This window comes from Gossypium hirsutum, chromosome A10 (assembly GCF_007990345.1).
Source record: "Gossypium hirsutum isolate 1008001.06 chromosome A10, Gossypium_hirsutum_v2.1, whole genome shotgun sequence".
Taxonomy (NCBI): domain Eukaryota; kingdom Viridiplantae; phylum Streptophyta; class Magnoliopsida; order Malvales; family Malvaceae; genus Gossypium; species Gossypium hirsutum.
The window spans coordinates 95,276,881-95,303,281 of record NC_053433.1 but is presented as its reverse complement, the minus strand read 5'-3'; the positions used below and the strand labels follow the sequence as shown (position 1 = coordinate 95,303,281).

Genomic DNA, 26,401 nt, shown 5'->3' with positions numbered 1-26,401 from the left:
GGGACATGCCCATGTGCCTTTGACATGCCTGTGTCCTCAGGCCGTGTAACTCTCTATTTATGACGTCAGCATGCAAATCGAACCACATGGCCAGGCCACACGCCCGTGTTTCCAGACCTGTCCCTCACACAGTTGAGACACACGACCGTGTCTCGGTTTGTGTAGTCAACAGTTAGGCTATTTTCCAAGCCTTCATGTTACCTATAAACCCTTACAACCTTATACATATTAAAACCACAAATCATGGCATCATTTTAGTGATTAAACAATCCTTATTAAGATATATTCATAACATTAACATGTCCTTTTACAAGCAATGCATCTACTCATGCAATAGTAAGTCTAGATTCCTTAATTCATATCCATAAGACTTGTCATTTTGACGATCACTTTTACTATTATACTATGGCTATTAACTTATCCATCCAACACTCATGTTCAACCATTATCATGTTGTTGTTTTTTTTTATAACATGCATTTACTACATGGATATGACCACCTCAATTGGTCATAGAGCATACATCCAACACACATGTCATCTTACCAACCACACATGGCAAACAAACATAATCACATCATAAACACTAGACATAACATGAATAGCTAGATTTACAAACCGTAATCAATATGAGCCACATCTCATGGCCATATACATATAACTCAATATAAGCCAATACATTTGGCCAAAGCATAATAACACATGCCATAAAAGTAGATCCCTATACATGCCACTCACTTGAAAGTTTCTAACATATGCTTCATTATTCCAAAGGTGGTGACTTGATAGTGTGATGCAGCCTCTGACGATCTCCAACCCCGAGCTAACCTGACAAGCTAAAAGAAATGGAAATGAGGGAGTAAGCTTTACGCTTAGTAAGTCCATATGAAAATAATAAGCAATTTATCAATATGCTTCCACTACTTCTTACAACTTGATCTCAAGGTAATACTACCATAATTACCTTTTTACCTATGTTCAAATCAAGCTATTTTCTCGAGTCACAGTCACTAAATTAGTTTTATCTGGAGTTACAAAACTCCAAATTAAGATCCACTAATTTTACCAGAAACTAGACTTACATATATTCTTACCATGAAAGTTTTAGAATTTTTGGTCTAGCCAATTAGTACAATTTCTTCTTTAAAGTTACCCCTTTTTCCCAGTCCGATAATTTTGACCCCTTTTCACTAAAAATTAATTATCTCATAATACGAGATTAGGATGATGTCTTGTCTATTTCTCTTAAAAATATACTCATTAAGGATTCTAATCATATAAATTGTAACCCATAATTTTTTTTGTAAAATTTTTGATGATTTTCCCAAATCAGAACAGGGGATTTCAAAATCATTTTAACTCTGTCTCACAACAATTTAAATATTTTCAAAATATGAAACTTTTTTGCTTACACCGTTTCTTCTATGTGAAACTAGACTTATTAAGCTTCAATTTAATATTTTATTCAGCCTCTAACTCAATTTCCACAATTTTTGGTGAATTTTCAAAGTTGGAGTATAGCTATTGTCTAAAACAGTTTTAGTACAAAAATGATGATAACTAAGTTCATCCCACCTTCATTTCTTTTAAATTAGAAATCTATGCATTTATAAACATATATCATAGTCCACCAAATTAATACAACATAATTTGACAATACTCATGGACTTACCATTCATGGATTTCATATTCAATTGAGTTTCTGTAGAAACCTGTACTCATTCGTAACATAACTCAATTCGTTCTCATCAATGACATACCTCATTGGAACCATCATCAAATCCTTCCTTGAATTACCCGTTGAACACTTTGAATACTAATGGATATACGAAAACTTGCAAATAGTGCCATATACACAGCTAGGACCAACTCATAGCTCGTAACGTATGTAGCTAAAGCTACCACATATTATGTAATGCCCGCATTTCAGCTACTCATGGGTCTGTACACAAAGTCAGCACCCGGACCCGAAAGCATTATCATGTAATGCCTGCTCATTGAGCTACTCACGGGCTTATACACAAAGTTAATACCCAGACCTTAAAACATTAACATGATATGCTCGCTCAACGATTTACTCACGAGTTTATACACAAAGTCAGTACCTGGACCCCAAAACATTAACATGATATGCTCACTCAGTGAGTTACTCACGGGCCTGATCACATAATCAACACCTAGACCAACATTACATATATCACTTATCTCATGAACTCAGACACAACTCATGAGTTCAGACTACATTATTTCTCATGACATATCTCGTGTATCCTGTACTATTTCTGAGGTTCAAATGGGATTTCTTGTCTAGCTCAATGTCGTCGCACTTGCTCATAATGTCATTTATTCTTCCATCATATATTTCATACTTTCATGATACTAATAAAACATTTAAATGCACATATTATCAAAGCATTAAAATATGCTACAACATCGCATTACTTGCTTATGTACTTACTTGTCGAATCTTCATCAAGAATATCCATATAATCAATCATAAAATTTATATAATCATAGCAATAAAACATTTAATATTCAATTATAACATTGCATTACTATAATCACATGAACTTACCTCGAATGCAAATTCGGCTAATTTTATCATTTTAGTCCATAACCTCGTACTTTTAGATTTAAGCCCAAATCTTGATTTTCTTGATCTAACATGATGAAATTCACTCATTTAATCATTACATTAATTAAAGAATTCTATAATTCACAATTTGGCAAAATGACCGTTTTACCCTTAGACTTTACAAAAATTACGATTTTTCCCTTAGGCTCGTAAATTGATTTTTATTGAATTTCTTCCTTTACCAAGCCTAGCCGAATTCTTTTTGTAACTATAGCAACTCAAATTTTCAATTATTTCACACATTTATAGCTTATTTTACAACTTTACAAAATAGCCCTTTCTAGGTGTTTTTCATGAACACCACTTAACAAAAGTTGTTTATTTAACAACCAAGATTCATTTTCTTCCATAAAAATTTAGAAAACAACATGAATTCTCTCATGGAAAAACCCTATACTTTCAACCATTTTGAAAAATAGTCCCCTCATTAGCTAGATTATGCTACAAGGGTCCCAAAAGTACAAAAATTACCAAGAATGGCTATGAAAATTATTTACTTGCAAGAGGATAACCTAGCTGAAATTTTAAAGCTTCAAAAACCCCCTCTTTGCTGGTATTTTCGGTGGAGAAAGAGATGAGAATAAGATGATATCATTCCCTCTTTATTTCATTTTTTTTAGTCAAATAAGCCACCCAATTCCACCTAACTTTGAAAATTGTCTTATCTTTGTCTCTATGGCCGACCAGCCTATATTTAAGGTCTATTTGCACTTTAAAGACCCCCAATTATGGTTCTCTAGCTATTCAACACATTTGGCTAGCAAAACAAAACTTTTGCCCCTTATGCGATTTAGTCATTTTTCGTAATTAAGCTTCCAAGCACTAAAATTAATTCACCAAAATTTTCATGTACTTATATAATCATGTTTGACACATAAAATAATATTTAAAATAATTTCTCTGGCCTTGGAATAGTGGTTTTGAAATACTATTCCAACTAGGCCCAAAATCGGGCTGTTACACAATGCAATGCAACTTGCAACATATCATGTTGAATCATAGTACCATACATGCATTTAGTACAGTTTTAGCAACATGCCTAATATACAGTCATTTAGATGTTTATATCACATAAGGGTATAACAGTCATTTTAGCGGTCTAAGTACACTTACCGACCCTACTGTAGGTTCACAGTCGTCTCGGTCGACCCGTGTAACCTTAGTAGTTTAACAGTGAAAATGGGCCTGCAAGCCCATGTTATTTGCCTGTGTGGCCCACATGACCCAAATAGATCCAGCCCGTGTACTGCATATGGCTAGCCTCCTCAACCACACGCCCGTGCTCGATCACACGGCCTACCACACGAGCAGCCGTATGCCCGTATGGTGTCGACGATTCATATTTCTGGCTTTTTACCAATTTCAGTTTGCGTGGTTGTGTTTACACACCTGGCTACGAAAAATGTGTACACCGTTCTTGAGCACTCGAAACCTATGTTCAATCATAACACACAATTAATCACATAACAACCGGATGAAAATGACCCCTTTTAGAAACACTTATCCAAAAGATCGATTGCCACTTACCTTGTTTGAACAACTGAGGCCTTGCACAATTAAACCGTTGATAAGGAGTGATCACTATCTCCATGGTTAGAACCTGCATTCTAGTCGAACCAATATTAATAAGTATTCGCATGAGTAGCTTGAAGCAAAACAAAAATTAACTTATCGGAAACGCAAATCCAAGTATAGGGAAAGAAACTATCAGCCTACACCCAAAAAGAAGGCCAAAAGCACAACAATTCGACAGAGACAAAAGATAGAACAACCGCACCCCTAGAAATAATCGACAACTTAATCCACAAGAATAGATAAGAAGAGAGAAACCAAAGATAGCGATTGTAGATTGCAAAATTGGTAGCAAAAGGGAGGTGTTTGGTGAAGCAACTACTACGGTAGAGAGGGATGAAAAAATTGTTATGCACCAAAAGTCGATTAGTCGAAGAAAAAAATGAAAATGGCGACAAAATGTAGGTTTCATCCACAATAAAAGAAGTTGGCAGCCACAAAAATAAAGAGTGCAAAACAGTAGGAAGCAAACAAGATGAAAAGAGAGAAAATTGCCAAAATTGAAAGAGATATGGAGTGAGAGGAAGAGTGTTCAGCCAAAGAAAGCAAGAAGAGGAAGTTTGTTAAAGGAGTAGAAGAAAAAGAAAGATACTCGATTGAACCCTTAGCAATATTCGGCCTCTAAGAAGTGAAAAACGTTGAAAGAAACTGAAATGAAGAGAAAATACCATCCAAAGTCGAAATCTTGAGAGACAAGAGTTCAAGTTCGGCACCAACACTCCTACTATCCTCAAATTCCCATATTTTCCTCCTCAAATCCCTCAAAACCATCCACTCCTCCCTCAACCACCTAATTAAAATTCCACTACAACTCTTCAGTAGTTCGGTTTGACTAAAACACCCACACGGCACTAACAGCAAAATAAAACACTCCACTGCGCCTACAAGGACTCGAACTTATGTCCCCCAACATTTTGCCACACTACTTAACCACTAGACCAACAGGCCCATTCTGTCATGTTATACCCATATTTATTTATAAACCTACTGACTAAATACAAGGGTTTATTCACTTAAAACAAAAATTTTGCACAAGCGAAGGCTTGAACTCAAGACTTCTCAGACACTTCCCAGAACACTTAACTACTGAAACAGATACACAGTTGTGTCACAACATAAATAAATAAATATTAAAGATTTTTTGGGCATTACATGAAGTTCGGCCAATAGACTACCATCATTAAGTAAACAGAGGCAAGCAAACATCGCCCTAAGATCAGTCACAGCCCTACGGCTCAGTGCGTCGGCCACCATATTAGCCTTACCAGGGTGGTATTCAATCGTACAATCGTAGTCCTTAAGCATCTCAATCCATCTACGTGGCCTAAGATTTAGCTCCTTCGAAGTGAGGAGATACTTGAGGCTCTTGTGATCAATGTAGATGATACACTTCTCACCATACAAATAATGCCTCTAAATTTTTAGTGTAAATACCACCGCGACCAACTCTAGTCATACGTCGGATAATTCGCCTCATGAGTCTTAAGTTGATGAGATGCATAAGCTACCACCTTACCCTTCTGTATCAACATACATCCAAAACCGATATGTGATGCATCGTTGTAAACAGTAAACTCTTTTCCAGACTCTGGTTGTATCAAGATAGGGGCCTCAGTCAGTACGGTCTTGAGCTTCTCAAAGCTCTCTTACTGCGTATGAGTCCAGTTAAATGGCACACCCTTGCGTAGCAGTTTAGTCAATGGTGCTGCAATCAGTGAAAACCTCTCTACAAATCGTCGATAATACACAGCCAGTCCTAGAAAAGTGTAGATCGCAGATATAGTCTAAGGCTGTTTCCATTCCAAGACAACCTCAATCTTTCAAGAATCGACTCCAATCCCCTCTATTACTTCTCATAACCAAAACTCACATTTACTAAACTTGGCATACAGTTGTTTCTCTCACAGAATTTGTAAGACCACTCTAAGATGTTCATCATGTTAATCCTCTATCTTTGAATATACCAGTATGTTGTCAATAAATACCACTATGAACCAATCCAAATAGGCCTGGAACACTCGGTTCATCAGATCCATAAAAGTTGCTAGTGCATTCGTCAGTCCAAATGGCATCACTAGGAACTCGTAATGACCGCATTGAGTCTTAAATGCTGTCTTATGCACATCAGCCTCCTTAACTCTCAACTGGTGATATCTTGATCGGAGGTCAATCTTAGAGAAGACTAAAGCACCTCGGAACTGGTTAAACAATTCGTCTATTCTCGGTAAGAGGTACTTATTCTTGATGGCCAGCTTATTCATTTGCCGATAGTAAATACACATACGCATGGATCCATCTTTCTTTTTCACAAACATTACTGTTTCTCCTAAAGAGACAAACTAGGATGAATGAATCCACGATCCAGTAACTCTTGAATCTAAGCCTTAAGCTTCACAAGCACTTTTAGTGCCATTCTATAAGGGACAATAGACACCGGAGCTGTACCAAGAAGGAGCTCAATCCCAAACTCTATTTCACGATTTAGAGGTAACCCAGGTAGCTCTTTAGGAAAAATGTCTAGAAAGTCTTTAACCGTCCTGATATCCTTAACCGAAGAATCCCCAGAATCTGAAGCACTAATGTAGGCCAGATACGCCTCACATCCCTTACGAACCAACTTTTTAGCCTTTGATGTAGTAATTACATTCGATAAGTAATTCTAACGCTTCCTAATTACGACTACCTCGCTGTCCTCCGCAGTTCTCAGTACAACCCTTTTTGTGGCACAGTCTAAGCTCACTCGGTGCTTGACCAACCAATCTATCCCCAGTATCAGATCAAACTCTCTAAACAAAAGTTCCATCAAATCTGCCAGAAAGATAACCCCTTGAACCTCTAAAGGAACGTCTCTAAACAACTTATTTACCCTTACTGATTGCCTCAACGGACTCCGTACAGTGACCTCACTCATAATGCTCTCAACACTATACCCAAATTTTTAGATACGGTACAAGCTATATATGAGTGAGTGGATCCCATATCTATCAATGCAATATAAGGTACATTATAAATAAAGAACGTACCCGTGATAATGTCCAGAGCATCACCATCATCTCGGTGATGTGCAGCATAAACTAGAGCCGGCTGCCTCACTTCAGTATGACCAGCACCTCTGTCCATTGCTCTCTGACCACGGCCTAACCCATTACCACCTCTGGCCTGACCACGGCCTCTCAATGGCTGCTGAAATACTCTCGGAGGTGGTGTCGTACCAGTACTCAGATCTTACATCTGATCAGACCTCTGCGGACACTCTTTAATAGGGTGCTCTAATGAACCGCACCTTAAACAAGCCCCAGATCTTTTCCAACACTCGCCCTGATGGCGTCTACCACAGTCAGTACACAGCGGCTGTCTAGTAGCAGCCATAGGAGCCCCAACTCTGATCGGCCCATCAACTCTGGCCTTTTTCTTAGGCTTCTAAACGAAACTCGAGGGACCGAATCCTATTGCTCCCACCTCTCTCTTGGTTCTGGTGCTCAGCGCGCTTCACTTCCTCGGTGATCTTCGCCTTATCAACCAAAGTAGCAAAGTCTCGCTCCCTCTATGGAGTTATCAGAACCCTCAGATTATCCCTGAGGCCATCCTCGAAGCGAACACATCGCTCATACTCAGTAGCTACCATACCTCGAGTATAGCGGCTCAGTCGCAAAAATTCGACCTCATATTCGGCCACTGATCTATCCCTCTAAGTCAAATTCAAGAACTCTCTCCTACAGGCATCCACATAATTGGCACCCACATACTTACCTTGGAAGGTAGTCTTGAAGAACTCCAAGGACAGTCGATCGGGCTGAGTGCTCTCCTTAACCGTGAGCCACCACTGGTAAGCCTTATCTTTCAGAAGTGACACTTCACCTTTTAGTTTCTACTCGAGGGTGTAGCCCAAACCGTCCATAATCCTTTCTGTGGCCTCAATCCAGTACTCAGCCACGTTAGGAGCAATTCCAACAATACCCCTAAAAATCTCGGCTCCATTAGACTAGAGTTGTTCTGTAACCGACCCTTGGCCTCCAACTCCAGTGTTGAGCCCAGCGACCCTCACTAAAATTCTCAACATGGCCTGGGACAGTGCGTCATCCCCAGCCGCTCATTCATGAGACCCAGACCCAGACCTAGTCTCTATAACAGGCGACACCAGCGTCTCGCTAGTGTCTAAATTTGGCATACTGCCCAGTGAAAAGGACTCAGCTTGAGCCCCTCTACGCCCTCTACCACAGCCTCTTGTTCTCATTATCTATTTGTGTTTTATCTGTATTAACAGTTTTATGCATCAGTTTACAGTTCCAGTATTTATTAACAGATATTTTATGAAAACAGTATTGGAAGTGTATAACTTGTTTCATACATCGCAGTGTCTATCAGTTTCTATAGGTTTTACTACAGTATCAATATACACTAACTTGAGTTTTTCCAGTACAGTCTATCTATAGTAGTCCTGGTATATACTATCTATAGCATTTCAGTTCATAAACAAATAACAATTTAGAGGACTTACAGAATCAGCGCCGAATACTCAATGTACCACACATTTAGTAAAAAATTTCACGTCATTTAAAAATAAGTTCTTAGAGAATCGAATATTAAAAACCCAAATCCACAGCCGAGTTTTGTAACCTGGCTCTAATGCCACTAAATGTAACACCCCAAACCCGGCCTAGACGTTATGGCCGAATCTGGTGATGTCACATAGTAGTGTCACATTATTTTATGTTAATTATTGGATGTGTCGTTTGTTTTTAAAACGTAATTCATTATAACAAAGCTATTCTCTTTCAAAACATTATTAGCTTTCAACACGTCACTTATTGCAGAAGCTTTTTAAAACCTTTAAGTATTTGAGTGAATTTTGTTAAAACGTTTGATTCTTTTTAAAAACTCGATTATCCCTACTACTAGCAGTTATAAATCAAAACAATAAAAATCCCAAATTAAAAATTTAAATCCAAAGAGGCCATGATGCAGTAAAATCCCCAACATAAAATCAAAATCAAAATTAAGTACTTAAATGAAATGAAGTAGCTCGTGTGGCCACCGTTGAGTCCTCCGCTGCACCGATCCGCCTATGACTAGGGATTACCTGTACAGATAAATCAAAAGGGTGAGTTTACGAAAACTCAGTGCGTGGTCCCATATATATAAGCAAACAAAAAGCGAACACAATCTGGGCCTAAGCCCTTTTTCAGTATCAGATCCAGTTTCAGTTAGGGCCTTAGCCCATCTCAATACAAGTGCAATCATGCATAAGGGCCTTGGCCCATTACAGTGTCAAATATGCGATCACAAAATCCTACCTAGCAGCCTCTACACTCCTTCTCCGTCCAACCCTACACTTCATGTGGGGTTATAATCAACCTACCCATCCCTACACTCTAAGTAGAACCGAATGCGGTATTATACAGTAGTATGCAACTGAGCTGCAAATAAGTTAGGCTCAAAGCCTTTCAGTACACTTCCTCCGATCAATATAAACTTATCCCTATGCAATGCATCATACAATCATGTCAGGTCAAATCATGGTATCATACATGCATTCAGTACAGTTTTAACAGCATACTCAATATACAGTCATAATTATATATATATATCGTACATGGATATAACAGTCTGTCAGTCAATTAGGGGTCTAGGTAAGCTTACCGACCCTACAGTAGGTTCACAGCCGTCTCAGGATATAACTAAATGAAGCTATGATCAGCCCAACGGCTTCCAATCACTACAACTTACCTCAGACGAAAAACAGAATGGCGATTCCCTACTGCCAAAGTGTCAATCAATAGCCCACTACCCTTTGATCGAGTCCTATCCATAAAACAACTTTTAGTAACCATTAATTGACTAACCAAAAAGCAGACGCACCTCACTTACCAAATGCACGAAAACGAGGAATGGGAAAACGACGTTTGAAAGAGGCAAAGACAGAGGCCAAAGGAACAATAATTCTGCTGCAACCAAGCAGGAACAAAAGTACCCCTCCAACCAGTCACTTTTAATCAAAGTATTATGAACAAACAATTTTTAGAAACTATAGACAACCTTACCTTCGATGAACAACAGTGGATTTGCAATTAAACGACACCGTCCGGAATCTCTACAGTCGCCTAAAGGTTTCCTAACCAGAAATAAAACTTCCGTTAGAAAAAGAACAACAATAGGATGGAAGCTGTAATAGCAAAACTTACCGTCACTGCTCAAGATATTGAAGAAACAAGTCGCAACCACAAGAAGAGAGTTCTGAAACGAAAGAAATCCACAGCAAATAAGAAAAGAAGGAATCGACAGAACCAAGAGAATAACATAAAAGAGAAAGATAGGGAGGGAAAAATTAAAGGAAACTTTTGGTAGAAGAGAAAGAACAAAGATATTCGTCTTCAGCAAAACCGGGAGAGCCAAAATCAAATTTTGAAAAAAAGAAGAATCTAATCTTATCACAATCCCTTAATTCCTCCTATTTTTACTCCTCAAATCTCTCTACAAGACTCCTCACTCAATCCAAACACCCGAAACCATCCACAACCTCCCACACATCTCAAACACTCAGTATTTTACCACATTTCAAACTTCTTCATGGCATAAGTACAAAAAAAATCCTCCTTGCCTGTATAGGGGTTCGAATTCAAGACCCCCAGCATACTGACACTCCACTTAACCACCAGACCAGCAGGCCCATTCTGACATATTTTACCAACATATATTTATAAGCCTACTAATTAGAGATAGGGGTTTATTCATTTAAAAACAAAATTTACCCAAGCTAATGCTTGAACTTGGGACCTCTCAGACACTTCGCAAAACACTTAACCACTGAAGCAGACATACAATTGTATCACAAACATACGAAAATAAAAATATAAGATATTTTTGGGGGGTTACAGAGTAAGATATACGTTGAATTTTATTGCATCGACAATCACCTATACTTTTATACCTTGTGAGCGCTTAGTATTCTGCTAAAGATTCATGTTGGGGATCCCAGTTTATCATTATCATATTTTATTTTGTTGTTTTCAAGGTTATTTCTTCGACAACTATCCTCACGATTCATCTCAATTATATCCAGTTATTGTACTGACATTAATAGACAAAAGACACCCATCCTTGTGGGATCGATATCCGAAAGAATCACATTTGTCACCTATACTTGCATTGACAGTGTACGCTTGCACATTATTGCTGTAACGTTAACAGCCGATCTGGGTGCCTTAACAAGTGCATCTATCCTCTTGTCAATATCGCTCATTTTTTTTATCAAGCAACAAGTTGATATCACTCAAGTCCCCAAAGTTCAAACCATGGCTTACCCCTTTGCCACAAATGTTATTGAAAATGATTTAGGTTATCTCCTTTTCCCAGTTTTCCTTACAATGGGTTTTTAGCTACTCAACTACTTTGGTGATCTTTTGGGAGAGGAAAGTCTTCTGGTTCAACATATTCTTTCTTTTCACCATCTTGAAGATCATTTCGAGCATGGAAAGAACTTGATAGAATCTTATGGGGGAAGGCCAAACCTCGGGTTGGGACTTATAAGGACTGTACATGATAGCACATGTGTCAACCCCACAAAGGATACTCATTTCACTCATTTTTTTTGTCAAACCCTTCATTCTATTCTTGTAGGTGGCTTTCTTATTGAATTGTTGATGAAATAAGCAAGCTTAACCTTCTTCCTCGCCATGGCTTTCAAATCAAAAGGGGATATTGGAATGGTTTCTTTTTCTTTGATATTAGAATGGTTTCTTTTTCTTTTTCTTATGTATTTCTTTCCCAAACAAATAAATGAATGCTTTATATAGAGGTGAAGAGAGTGAAAATCTTCTTAGATTAAATGACAATAATAGCCAATAATTTTAGTATCTACATGGGTTAGGTTTTATTCTTTTATTTTTTCCATTATTAATTTTCATGTAAATATATATATTTAGTCATAAAATGGTGTAACACCCCTCACCCATATTCAATACCAGAATAGGGTTACGGAGTATTATCGGACTGACGAAACAATTAAATAACCATTTAACATACATAATATCATTTCATACATTCATCATTCAAACTCAATCAATTTGTCCCTAATATGAGCCGACGAGGCCCTAAACATACATTAGAAGTGGTTTGGGACTAAACTGATAGCTTAAGAAAATTTTATGACTTTTGAATAATTTTCTCAAAAATAGGGGACACACACCCGTGTGGCCAGGCCGTGTGTCTCATATGGCCAACAGACACGCCCGTGTGGCTAGCCGTGTACCCTAAGAATGGCCACACATACCCATGTGCCAGGCCGTGTGCTAGGCCGTGTCAAACCTGTAGGGTATACTGACTTATGCCAAATGGCCAAGTCACACGCCCGTGTGTGAGGTCGTGTGGAACATACTGACTCAGTTTCTAAAACCACACCAGGGGATACACAGCCGTGTAACATGACCGTGTGTCACACATTACTGAGACACACGCTCGTGTCTTTGCCCTTGTGGAAAAAAATAGGCTATTTACTAAGCCATTTAGCCACCCCAATTTGTACACAACTTCACCTACACATATCGTACCAAAACAAAACATAATATGCAACCCAAAACAACCAAATCAAACATGATTCATACCATTTCATCTAAGCATTTCTTAACCTAAACTGCAATCACAAACATCCTCAATTCATCAACCATTTCCATCAAACATTAATCACATTCCAAAATGAAATTACCACACCTATAAACATACATCACCAACCAAATCAAATAAACGAAAATAAGCCATAACACAAGGCTATACATACCTGCCAAAACATAAACATTTACAATGCCAAATCTTATGGCCAATATCATAACCAAAATATAACCAAAATGACTCAAAGTCCCTATACATGCCATACGACCCAAAGCATAGTTTTAAAGGTACCAAAGTGATAGTAGATAGTGTGACGGAGCCTCCAACGATCCACGAATCCAGCCTACCTTTGAATCACTATCAAACATAGCAAAATAAACAATGTAAGCTATACAACTTAGTAAGTTCATATGAAAAATGATGAGCAAATCTCATCAACTGTTTACCAATCAAATAATTGAAATCAATGAACAATAATTCAATTAAGCCTCAAGGCTATCAATACATCATTCACATAACTTACCAAAGAATTCATCGACTCCATAATTTCAATATTTGAATAGTATTCCGTACATATATGTACCAACCCGTAACAAACTCATACCCAAACAGAAAATGTACAATACTTGAATTTTCACACACTAAGTGCCAAAACATATCCGAAGCTATTTCAATCTCGCACATTAAGTGCCATACATAGCCGAATTATCGTCAAATATGGTTGTAGTCTCCCATACACAATTTATACAATATCAAACCATTTAAATCATAACTATAACAATGCTTATTACATATGAACTTACCTCGGATGTGTAAATGACGAAATAAGTCGTTTAGTCAATAACTTTCGTTTTTCCCCGATCTTGATCTAAATTTTGTTTTTCTTGATCATATATATTCAAAATTAACTTATTTAATCAACTATTTATTCAATTCAATCCAAAATATATATTAGGGCTATTTTACACATTTGGCCCTAAAAATTCACATTTTTTACAATTTAGTCCTTATTTCATAAAATCACAAATTAATGAAATTCCAATTATACCCATGCTAGAAGAATTACTATAATGCCCCTAGTAGCCCATATTTTTCATTTATTTCACATTTTAACCACTAACTTTACAAATTTCTCAATTTAATCCCTATTTTGCATTTTTCACTAAAAATCACTTAACAAAACTTGTTTAACTAACATCAAATATTCATAATCTATCATCAAAAATCAAAACTCACACTTATTCATCAATGGAATCTTTCAAAATCTTTAACAGTTTTGCAAAATAGTCCCTGGGCTAGCAAGTACTAGATGTAACGATTACAAAAACATAGAAATCATCAAAAAAAGAGACAAAATACATACTAATTTAGCCAAAATTTTGAATGCTTTAAAAATGGCTTTCTTCACCCTAATTTCGATTAGAAGAAGATGACAATAAAGAAAATGGCTTTTGGTTTTATTAAATTATCAATTATTAACTAATTTACCTTTTTAACCTTAGTTAAAAACCTTCAAATTACATGATAATATGTCCAATAATGTCCAATCAAATAATTAATGGTCTAATTGCAACATAAGGACCTTAACTTTAAGGTTCTATAACTATTAGATACTTTTACCTAATAGAACTCTACTTTTACACTTTATGCGATTTAGTCCTTTTTATCAAATTAACTATTCAAAAAATAAAATTTATTTACGAAACTTTCACACATACATACCATCATGCTATAAATACTTAAAATAGTATTAAAATAATTTTACGACTTCAAATTTGTTGTCTTGAAACCACTATTGATTTGACTAAAAACGAGCTATTACAAATGGCGTCATATGTATTACAAAAAAATTATTTCTTATTTATATGAATCTTATAATATCAAATAACTTGGCTGGTTATAAAACGATGAAAATGAATTTTATCATTTATTTATACAAATAATAATTATTATATATACATGTGTATATGGAAGTGACAATTATATAATGTGTATATAAGTCTAGCTAAAGGAGATCTTGATGTCAACCTCAAATTGTAAAAGATAAAATAAAATGCAAATGTTGACTTTATAATCCTATAATATCAAATAACTTGTTTAGACATAAAACAAGTAAAAAAAGTGGTTTTTTTTATCATGAATTTATATAAATCATGCAATATAAAAAATATGGTGTTAGTCGTTGTACAAAAAAAAATTCATATTTAGTTAGTGCACTTATAAACTAAAAAAATTAAATCCAACTTTATTATTTAAAAATATTAGTCCAATAATTAAAATCGTAAGTATTTTCCATAAAAGATGATCAATTGGGCAAGTTGAGTAAGTTGTCCTCTTGTGACGTGGTATATGATTGACGGAAAATAGCTATATTAAGTTGATAACTTTTAACGGAAACTACCAACAATGATAATGATAGGATTAGGATTTTTAGATTGAAAAAGTAAAAAGATTGAACTTTTAGCTTTTAAAGTATGATGGCTAAAACTTAAATTTGATAGAAGTACAGGGACTAATAACATATTTTATCCATATTTTAAAAAGAATCTTTAATATTTTATATATTAACTTATAAATGGTAATGTTAGATAAATATAACATATGCATTAGTATATAAAAGGCAAGTGTTCATACATACCATACATGCATTTACACCATGGCAATGTTTAGTTATTAATGGTAATAAAGTATATAAAAAGAAAAGAAATTATTTTTTCAAAATAAAAGTTATTTTGGAAAATCTAAAAAAAGGCAAAAAAATAACATTATAATACATAAATAGTATGTAGTATTTATATAATTACCATTTTAGAGTGTTTGGTATTTAAGTAGTGTAAATTCTTAATTAAGAATTGTAATAATGTGTTGTTGTTTTTTCTTACAAATTTGGTAAATAATTGAATGTTATGACAAAAAAGAAATAGAGAGATGATCAGCATGCCAACTAGACTAAGAATAGCAACTTTCTTTGCTATCTGAATAGCCAAACTATGTAAACGGTGACCCAACCGTTGGTTGAAAAGAGATGTCGCAATCATTTATCTTCTGCTAATGTTGCATCACGAAGAAGCTCAGATCACCAATTAAATTTAATCCCTAATGTTAACATTCATCAACTTGGCATACTTGCAATTATTGAGATGGAAGCACTGGGTTGATCTATGATCCATTTTTATGTAGTATATGTTGGTCGATTTGTTTATTATTAGCTTCCACTATATTTGCAGCTAAACAATTGGTTTCAATATTTTTATAATTGTCTCTCAGTACCCTATAATTCTTGTACCTAAATGTTTTTTCGGGTCCAATTAGAAACAACGAGCATATTGGAATCATTCCATACAATCAATCCAAACAACCTAAGCTAGAGTTGTAATCGAGTGAAGCCAAGCTTGAATATTGCCAAGCTTGAGCTTGAGCTCAACATTCTAATTTTTAGCACAATACCTAGCTCAAGCTCAATTGAGCATCTATTTTTAAGCTCGAATTTCACTCTAGATATAATTGAGCTACTTGAGCTCGAGTTCAATTAAACTCGTTCACCAATTTTTTTGCTCAAACTCGAGCGTACTATTAAGGCTAACATCATAATTTAATTATATAAAAATAAGACAAGCTCGATAAGGCTTGCAAGCTATTCGACTCAAGTATTACTAAACATACAAACAACATTCTTACTCAACATACAAAAAATGTCCACTTCATCTAAGCCTACTATCATCATTAAACCATTCCATATGTCGTATTAACACGTATTCACCAAGCAACTAAAGAATGCAATACTAATGTCAATATCAAGTATCAAAATTAACCTTATTAAAAGTCCAAAAACAAGTTCAATAACTCAAAAGTGTAATCCCAAAATCATAATAATAATGTAACTATAACCCACATTGCTTTTACTCAAAATGTTCAAAGAATAAAAGCCACCTAGTCGAAAACTATTACCTTGCTAAGATCACTTCCTTAGCCGCTCCACTTACATCGAAAAAGTTATTTATCTACAAGATATTACTGTGAAGTGTGACCTTAAATAAGCTTAGTGGATGTTGGAATAACCACAAAGTATACACAATATTATAGTGTAAGCAAAAGCATACTAAATCACATTTAAAACCATATTTTCATCAAGTCAAAATAATGTATTCATGCTTCATTAATTCATAAAAATAGCATATACTCTCACATACAATTACATATAATATAACTCATATAGATAATTTATTTAATGATAATTCAGAAACTTGAGATTATGAAACATAAAAGTGGGCTCTATCATCGTACATTGAATAAGTGGATCTTCATCACACCAGTTGTAACGCCTCAAATTTCTGTAATTCCAACTTATGTGATTTTGGAGTACAAAAATATATGTATATGTTTCAGTAATTCCTTGACACAAATGTGTTCAGTGGTTAAGTGTTCTGGGTATGTGTGAGAGGTCCCAAGTTCAAGTCTTAGCTTTGGAAAATTTTGGCTTTTTAATGAATAAAGCCTCACTCTAGTTTAGTAGGCTTATGTTATATTGGCTGAAATTCTATATCAGAATGGGCCTGCTGGTCTAGAGGTTAAGTGGTGTGTTGGTGTGTTAGAGGTCTGGAGTTTGAATCCCGACACAAGTAAGGGAGTTTATTTTTGTTCAGTGGACTGTCAGAATTTCAATTGGACCGAAATTATGAGTGGTGGAAATTATGTAGTTAGTGGAGGAGAGTTTCAAGGAATAGTGGAGGAGAGTTTCAAGGAATTTGTAGCATATTTTCATATTTTCTTTTCTTATTTTTTTTTCGAATTTGAATTTCTTTCTCTCTCAAGTTGAACGTCAAATATGTCCTTCCATATTCTGTCAATTTTCTCTTTTTGATTCCCTATTCTTTCATCTTCCTAACAATTTCACTGCATTCGGCTTTTGGATTACGTATTTTTATGGTAAGATTTCAATTGCTTTAAGAGAGGGCTCTCGTATAGTGCCGCTTTAAGTTGATATGTTGATTCTGTTAGGCTAATTTTTGGTTTTGGCAGTAATAGATCACAAGGAACGAGACCCTTTCTTACAGAATCGTAATTGCAAAGTTCGAAGTGTAGGGGTAAGTGATGGTTTGTGAATTGAACTATTGTCGACTTCATGATTTAGATTACTCGTGTATTAGGTTTGATTCTGAGTGTTGATATGTTAATGTTTAGGTTCTGGAGTGCTCGGGGATCATTTTAGCATCAATTGATACCAGGTGTGTACTTGAAGCACTAAAACCGAGTATCGATGAAAAGCCAAAAAAGCCTATTTTTGGCATCACATGGGCGTGTGGCAGCCCGTGTGCCAGGTCGTGTAACTGAACACGAGTGTGTGAATGACGAACCAGGCTGTGTGTGTATGAAACAACCGTCTGATAGACGTAGAGGCCATGTGTGAGACACGGGCTCGATCAATTGGGTTATATGGGCCACATGGGCATGTAGGATTCTGGGCCAGGCCATGTATCCACACGGCCAAGGCTATTTTAGGCCATGTGGGCCCACACAGGCAGGCCACATAGGCGTGTGAGCCCATTTTTCTGAAACAATCGACTGTGACCTACTGTAAGGTCGGTAAGCATTATCTGGACCCCTAAACGTATAATCTATTGTATGATATCTGTACTGAGTCTGATAATACTGAACTGATTTTATGAATGATTATAGCATATTATCATGCCATTCATTGTATGTTGCATTGCACGGGGTGGGTTGATGATTTATTGGAGGAAGTGTCTGAAAGGCTCTTAAGCCTGTTATCGGGCAGCTCAGCTGCAAATATCTATTTATGTGCCACGTTTTGATACAGCATGGTGTGTAGAGATGGGTGGGTCGATTTTATCCCCATATAAGGGTTGAATGAATATGGTGTGTAAAGGATGATGGGTAGGATCCTGATATTCCGTTCTACATTTTTATCTGATTGGGCTAAAGCCCTAATTTATATCTGATTCTGCATCTGAATGGCCTAAGGCCCAAACTGATTCTGTAATGGGCTCAGGCCCCAGACTGTTTATTTCTGACTTCTGATGATTATTCTGTATGTTTTCTGTGGGGGTTACACACGAAGTTTGTGAAATCTCTTCCTTTTCTATTTAATCTGTACAGGTAATCCCCAGTTATGACAGATCGGTGTAACGGAGGACTCGATGGTGGCCACATGTAAAATTCTAGACTGACTTTCCATTTACTTCCAGTTTTTATTACTTATTTAGGGGTTTTGATGTAATTCTGGACTTGGACTGTTTGGTTTTAATTCGAGACTTTATACAATTTTATGATTTTTTAAACTGTAACTCATCAAAACTTGGTTTTCCTAAAAACTAAGGTTTTCGTAAATAAAAATGATTTTTCCTAAAATAGAATGTTTCTAAAGCTGCTGCGTAAAAGAGATACATTTTAATCACAACAGAGACCATGTATTTCTACTCCATGGTAAAACAAAGATTAAGTAACTGGAACAATTGTAACTCGTCAAATCTGATTTCAAACTCCATATCATGTGACGTCGCCAGATTTGGCTATAACGTCTGGGCCGAGTTTGGAATGTTTCATTTAGTGGTATCAAAGCCAAGTTACAAAACTCGGTTGTGAATTTTGGGTTCCAAAATTGGTTTTTAAAGAAATTATTTCCAAATATTTTCAAATATTCTGGTCAAGTGTGTGGTTCACGGAGTTTCCGGCGTCGATCCTGTAAGATTTCTAAAATTTGTACTATTTATTTCGTAGTATTGTAGATAGTATATATTGAAACTACTTTAAGTAGTGTATTACACTGAAAACACTCTAGGTAGTGTAAAATGAAAACTATAGTGAGATTACTACTCGCGATAACTGACTCTGAATATTTTGATACTGTACTGCATAAAATATCTGTTAATAAAAATATCAGAACTATTAACTAATGCATAAAACTACTAACAAAAATAAATTGTAAAATTTATGGTGAGTGCATGTGGTACTCATGGACAGGGTACTAAAACCCGTGGCAAAGGCCGTAGAGGGGCTCAAGCGGGGTCCTTGTCATCTGGGAATATGCCTAAATTTGATACTAGTGAGACACCGGTATCACCTGTGACAGAGACTGGGTCTCGAGATCGTGCGGCTAGGGACGACGCACTGTCCCAAGCCATGCTACGAATTTTGGAAAGGGTCGCTGGGCCCAACACTGGAACTGAGGGCCAAGGGTCGGTTACGAAACGACTCCGGTCCAATAGGGCTAAATTATTCAGGGGTGTCACTAGAGTCGCCCCTAATGTGATCGAGTATTGGATGGAGGCCACGAAAAGAGTTATGGATGACCTGGGTTTTACTGTTGAGCAGAAACTTAAGGGAGTTGTATCTCTACTTTGTGATGAGACGTACCAGTGGTGGTTGACGGTTAAGGAGGGCACCCAGCCCAACCGACTAACATGGGATCTCTTTAAGACAGCCTTGTAGGGCAAGTACGTAAGGGCCAATTATATCAACGCTAGGAGATGGGAGTTCCTTAATCTCACTCAGGGAGATCGTTCGGTGGCTGAATATAGGGCCGAGTTCCTAAGGTTGAGCCGTTATGCGCAAGGCATGGTGGTGATCGAGTATGAGCCCTTTGTCTAATTTAAGGATGGTCTCAAGGACAGTTTGTGAGTTCTGATAGCTCCACAGAGGAAGCGTGATTTCTCTATTCTAGTTGAGAAGGCGAAGAACACCGAAGAGATTAAGCGCGCGGAGCACCAAAACTGAGAGAAAGGAAAGAATAACAAGGAATTGGAGCCCCCGAGTTCTAGGATAAGGCTTAAGAAAAAGGCCAGAGCTTATGGGCCAGTCAGAGTTGGGCCTCTTGTTGCACCTTCTGGGTGGCGTTTTGTGGGCACTGTGGTAGACGCCATCCGAGTGAATGTTGGAGGACTACTAGGGCTTGTTTAAGATGTGGCTCTACTGAGCATCGTGTTAGAGATTGTCTACTGAGAACTGATCAGATGCAAGCTTCGAGTACTGTTACTGTGTAGCCACCGAGAGTTGTTTAGCAACCATCTAGGGGCCGAGGTCAGGCTAGGGGTGGTAACGGCATTGGCCGAAGGCAAAGAGTATCAGGCAAAGGTGCTAGGTTGACTGAGGTGAGGCAGCCTGCTTTGGTCTATGCTGCTCATCGCCATAAGGACAGAGATGCACCGATGATATGTGATATTCGTGATAGGTTTTAAAGATTTATGAAAGAATCGTTCTTGAGACTAACTTATTATCACGATTAAGGCAAGTGTACCTATCGAACAGTAATATAGTTTAGCAAGACCGGGTTGTTGAACCCAAAGGAACTACGAGTACTAGTATTTACTTCCTTTTTATTATCTAGCTTAAAAATTTAGAGGTTTGGTTATCTAAACTAATTATTAACTAAGAATGCACAGAAAGAAAATTTGGGAAAATAATTTTAAGAAAATTCGATTGATTAAAAAAATACTTAAGGAAAAATTCACCTAGACTGCACTTGTTATTTGACTCTAAATCAGACAATTTATTCATTTGACTTGATCCGTAGAAATCCCTAAGTTATATTATTATCTTTCTCGAGACTAATAACGTCTAACCCTAGGTTGAATAATTGAAATATCTTTTTAATTAACACCCTAGAATTGCATTGACTCGATCTATGGATTCCCTTATTAGGTTTCATCCTAATCCGGCAAAATCTTATCACCTTTTCTCTAGGTGTGAAATCAACTCCGCTTAATTATGACAAATTTACTCTTAGACAGGGTCTATTCCTCCTCTGAATAAGAGCTTAACTTGAATCAATATCCTGGAATATCAAAACAAGAATTAAGAACAGATAATTAAGAACAAGACAAATATTTATCATACAATTCAGATAATAATAACAAGATCCTTCTTAGGTTTCATTCTCCTTAGGTATTTAGGAGGTTTAGTTCATACTTATGAAAGAAAACATCTCAAAAGCATAAAGATAACAAAACATAAGAAAACCAAAAACTCCTAAAGGAACTTGAAGGGAGATCTTTAGTCTTGATGATGAATCCGGCTTCTGAGATGGATCAATCGGCTTTCCTTGAGAAATTTCTTGCTTCCTACACTCCGTTCTCCTTCTAAGTTCCTCCTCTGGTGTTTAAATAGGCTTTAGAATTCCTAAGAGGTTTGGCTTTTTCCGAATAGGGTTATACTTGGGCTCGGTAGGGACACGCCCGTGTGCGATTACTCCAGCCCATGGTCAAGGCTGTTGAACAAGCACGAGCGTGTAGTATACCCGTGTAAGTCATGCTTCAATCCTGCCAAAGGACCCGACCGTGTGACACGCCCGTGTGAGGAAGTCCAGGCCGTGTTGATTCCCACGTAGGTCCATTTTCTCTGTTTTCGGCCCGTTTCTCGCTCTTTTTACTCTCCTATGCTCACCTAAGTATAGAACATGAAATTAAAGGATTAGGAGCATCGAATTCACCAATTCTATGGAGAAACCATACAAAAATGTGCTAAGCATGGGATAAAAATATGTATAAATTACGGTTTATCAAAAAACCCCACACTTAAGCATTTGCTTGTCCTCAAGCAAAAATATTCAACTCATAATCAAAAAAAATTCTTCTCAATTTATAATCCCTATCAATAATATCTCAAAATAATCCGTAAGTACTCATACATTGAAAATTCAACTAAAAGTACATCAAAGTTTCAAGTATTCCAAGTTGAGCATTTTATCAGAAAAACATAGGTGTCTTGTGACAGCCCAAAATTGACCCTAGTCGGGAAGTGGTTTCGGGACCACAAGACTGAGTCGTAAAAATAATTACTTGCTATATTCTATGCTTATTATGTGTGAACATGAGTATGTGGAAGTTTCACTCCCTAATTTTACCAATTGCATGAGAAATTATTAATTGGGATCAATTTGAGACATTGTAAAAATATGATAGTCTAATTCAAAATGGTCTATTAGTGCATGTACCACAAAGAGTGGTTTTGCATGTCAAATTGCCCAAAAGATGATGGGTGGCCGGCCAAGGAGTGATGGTGCTCCACTTATTCTAATTTATTATGTTTTGTTTAGTTAACAAATGACTTAAAATAATTATAATAAAATGGAATGAAAGAGAAAAAGGGAAGAGGAGTGTTCATATTCTTCTCCACCTTGCCAAAACCGAAACCAAAGAAGAGAAAAAGGAAAATTCTCCTTTAGGCAATTCGGCACTACTTCTTGCTAGTAGGAGGTAAGTTTTGAAGTGTTAGTTAAATCTTCTTATATGTTTAAGTCAATTTGTGAATGTATTTTGATAATATTAAGAAGGATTCAAACTTTTATGATGGTTGGGCACTAAACCGTGTATCAAAGTACTAGAATTAGTAGTTGTTTACATGTATTATTGAATGAGTAGAAGATAGAATGGGGTTTAGATGGAAGGTTCATTTGATTTATTTTTGTCCTTGTATGAAAAGAGGTTCATTGTTAAGGCCGAATGAGTCATGCTAGATTAGTTGAAAAAAAATGTTCATGCTATGAGGTAATTTGAATAATTGACCGAAACATGGAAGGAAGGGCAAGATTTATAAATTATGTTTTAGGGTGAAAGGTATAATGAAAGTTGTATTAAGTTTAATGTGCATACTTTGGTCTAAGTGTTGAGGAGTATTCGGCTAAGATAGTTGAATGTGGGTGTTGCCGATTTTTAAATGTAGATTATGGGAGTGGCTATAATGGGCATTAAGATGTTGAACTTAAGAAATTAGAAGTAAATGAACTTGATAGTATTTAAGAGATAGAGGTGATAGATTAATGTTGCACATTCGGCTATGGTTAGGCATGTTGATGATCTTATCTTGATTTAGATAATTAGGCATAAAAGGGTGGTAAAGGGGATGGAATTGTTGAATGATTAGTTGGGTAACAAAAGAGGCATTCGGCCATCTCTTGAGAGCTTGTGTGATGTTGGGTTTAAAATTAGCAAAGGTAACTTACCTAATGCATGTGCATGTGTGATTAGATTTTTGATGATATGGTAGTTGCATGAGGTTATTAGCCGAATATACTAACATACATATACATGTGAAATTGGATTGTAAATATTTAGCAAGGTGGTTAAACTAGTTAAATTATTGATTTAGCTCAAGGAGTTAAAGGAGGTGAATCGAGCAAAGGCAAAGAAAAGGTTATCGAGTAGCCGAGTTGGAACCGTCTTACCCAACACGAGGTAAGTCATTAAGCATGTAGTTGGTATTATTTCAATGGTCATAATGTTATGTATTGATGCTGAATGGAATGAATAAATATACATATATATATATGCATGTACGTATGTGATGATGAAATTGTTGAATGAACGAAAAGAGGTAAGATGTACTGAGTTGTTGATCTCGGCACTAAACGTGCGGGACAACCATTTATGACCATGAGATTGGCGCTAAGTGCGCGGGATTAAATTGTACAGCACTAAGTGTGCGATTTGACTATGTTGCACTAAGTGTGCGAAATGAATATGATGCACTAAGTGTGCGAATTGACCATACGGCACTAAGTGTGCGAGTTTGACTATGTAGCACTAAGTGTGCGATTTGATTACGTAGCACTAAGTGTGCGAGTTGATTGTATAGCACTGAGTGTGCGGGCTCAATATACATTCGTGAATCATTATGGACACTATGTGTGCGACACTATTGAGTCGATCGCAGACAGCGGATCGGGTAAGTGTCTTGAGTACATGGCTAATATGTGCTATGCTTATACTTGGTGTTGAGCTCGGTAAGATGAACCTATGTGACAACTATACTTGAAGTCACGTACATAAAATTTATCGTAGGATGGGTGAAAGGCCGTTTTGTTGTTTGATTGTAACGAAAATAAATTGATTTATGAAAATGCTTCAATGTCCTATTGATGAGTATATGGATTGTGAATGCATGAATTGATATGAAATTGAACCGATAGGTTGGAGGAACTATGGTATGGTTCGGTATGGATGGAGTAAATTGTCTCGTTCCATTTTGTTTCCTCTTGTGATAATGTTAATGATGGATGGTAGTGTATTGCTTATGACTTACTGAGTTATAAACTCACTCGGTGTTTCCTTGTCACCCATTATAGGTTGCTTGGACTCATCTATTTTCGCGGGGTCAGGCCGTCATCGAAGTCATCACACCGGATAGCAAGTTTTGGTACTTTCTTCTTAGTTGGCTTAGAAGAACATTTTGGCATGTATAGGCAATTATGTTGTGTTTGAACTTTGGTATGTAAACTTTTAGCCATGCGAAAATGGCATAAATGTTCGGTTGGGTTTGGTTTCATAACGTTAGGTCGTGAATTTTGATGATTCGACCTTTTTATGCCATATGTCATGGTAAATTGTTTTGGTGTTAAAATTTATGATATGGCAATAATGTAGTAGGGAGAAGTTGACAATGATTAGCCTTGGCATGGTTAGTCATGATCATAATTTGTGATATGCATGAGGAATTATTAGTTGAATCAAGGAGTAAACATGAAGTGGGCATGGTTGCCTTCGTAACAGATGCTGGCAGCAGCAGTGACATGGAATTGAAAAATCACTAAAAATAGTAGGAATGGAATTGATTGATGAATAAATTATGTAATCGAAGCTCGATGAGTCTATTTTCATATAGAAGTAATGAAAAGATCATATGGACAGTATGTTAAGAGAAAATCAGGTTCTCGTGGGACAGGGCCAGAACGGTTTCTGGATTCCCTGCTCCGACTTTGGAAATTCATTATAAATTAACCAGAGATAATTAGGAGTCGTACCATATATGTATAGATTCCACTCTGAGTCTAGTTTCTATAGAAACAAACGGCATCAGTATTGAAGTTTTGTGCAGGGAGATATCCAAGTCGTAATGGGCAAAGGTCAGTGTAGTCGACCCCTGCAACTTGGGAGACTTTGACTAATAAACTGTACTAATTGGCCCGACCAAAAATTCTAGAAAAAATACATAGATGGGCACATGAGTCTAGTTTCTGGGAAAAATTACGAAACTGATTTTCGAGTTACGAAACTCAAGATATGATTTTTTAAAACGACTAGTACACAGATTGGGCAGTGTCTGGAAAATAAATTTTGTAAAGGGATTAAAGTCAGTTAACACCTCATGTTCGACTCCGGTGTCGGTTTCGGGTTCGGGGTGTTACATTTTATTGGTATCAGAGCTATGGTTTAGTCGGTTCTAGGACTACCATAGCACGTATGAGTCTAGCTATACATGCCATAATGTTAATGTTTAAAAGGGTGATGACTTCTGACGGTTGAAATGTTTTGTTTTGATTAGTAAATGGATCCCGGTGAAGAAAGAACCCTAGCGGATGACGTTGAGAGCGTAGCGGCTGCTCCTGCACAAGGGACGCCGCCTGTTGAACCTCAGTCATCTGCGAATAATCAAGGTGAGGGGGCTAAACAAGCCTTCTTTACCATGATGAATGAGTGGGTCGCGCAATATGCCCGAACCAACCCGGCTGTCTAACAATTCCCAAATTTGAATAATCCACCCCAAGAGCCTGTAATGCCATCAGTCGCTGATCCTGTGAGGCTGAGTAAGCCACCTGTAGACTTGATTAGGAAGCGTGGGGCCGAGGAGTTCAAGGCCA

The 26,401-nt window shown here is 36.8% G+C and overlaps 1 protein-coding gene across 1 annotated transcript; it reads right to left on the bottom strand.

Annotated features, from left to right (window-relative positions):
- Positions 1–5,852: 5,852 nt before the first annotated feature.
- Positions 5,853–7,326, bottom strand: LOC107895526 (uncharacterized). Its single transcript, XM_016820791.1, has 5 exons — positions 7,230–7,326; positions 6,890–7,014; positions 6,685–6,832; positions 6,299–6,532; positions 5,853–5,962 (listed from the first exon to the last, which is right to left on the bottom strand). The coding sequence occupies exons 1-5, from the start codon at positions 7,324–7,326 to the stop codon at positions 5,853–5,855; spliced, it is 714 nt and encodes a 237-aa protein (XP_016676280.1).
- Positions 7,327–26,401: the final 19,075 nt, after the last annotated feature.

What these genes read in the sequence shown, in the direction of transcription:
- LOC107895526 (XM_016820791.1), bottom strand. Translation starts at nt 7,326, where the DNA reads ATGGACAGAGGTGCTGGTCATACTGAAGTGAGGCAGCCGGCTCTAGTT. An exon ending in ACCTGGGTTACCTCTAAATC is followed by an intron (nt 6,533 to 6,684) that starts GTGAAATAGAGT and finishes TTGTCTCTTTAG; the next exon opens with GAGAAACAGTAATGTTTGTG. An exon ending in AGCATTTAAGACTCAATGCG is followed by an intron (nt 5,963 to 6,298) that starts GTCATTACGAGT and finishes ACACTTTTCTAG; the next exon opens with GACTGGCTGTGTATTATCGA.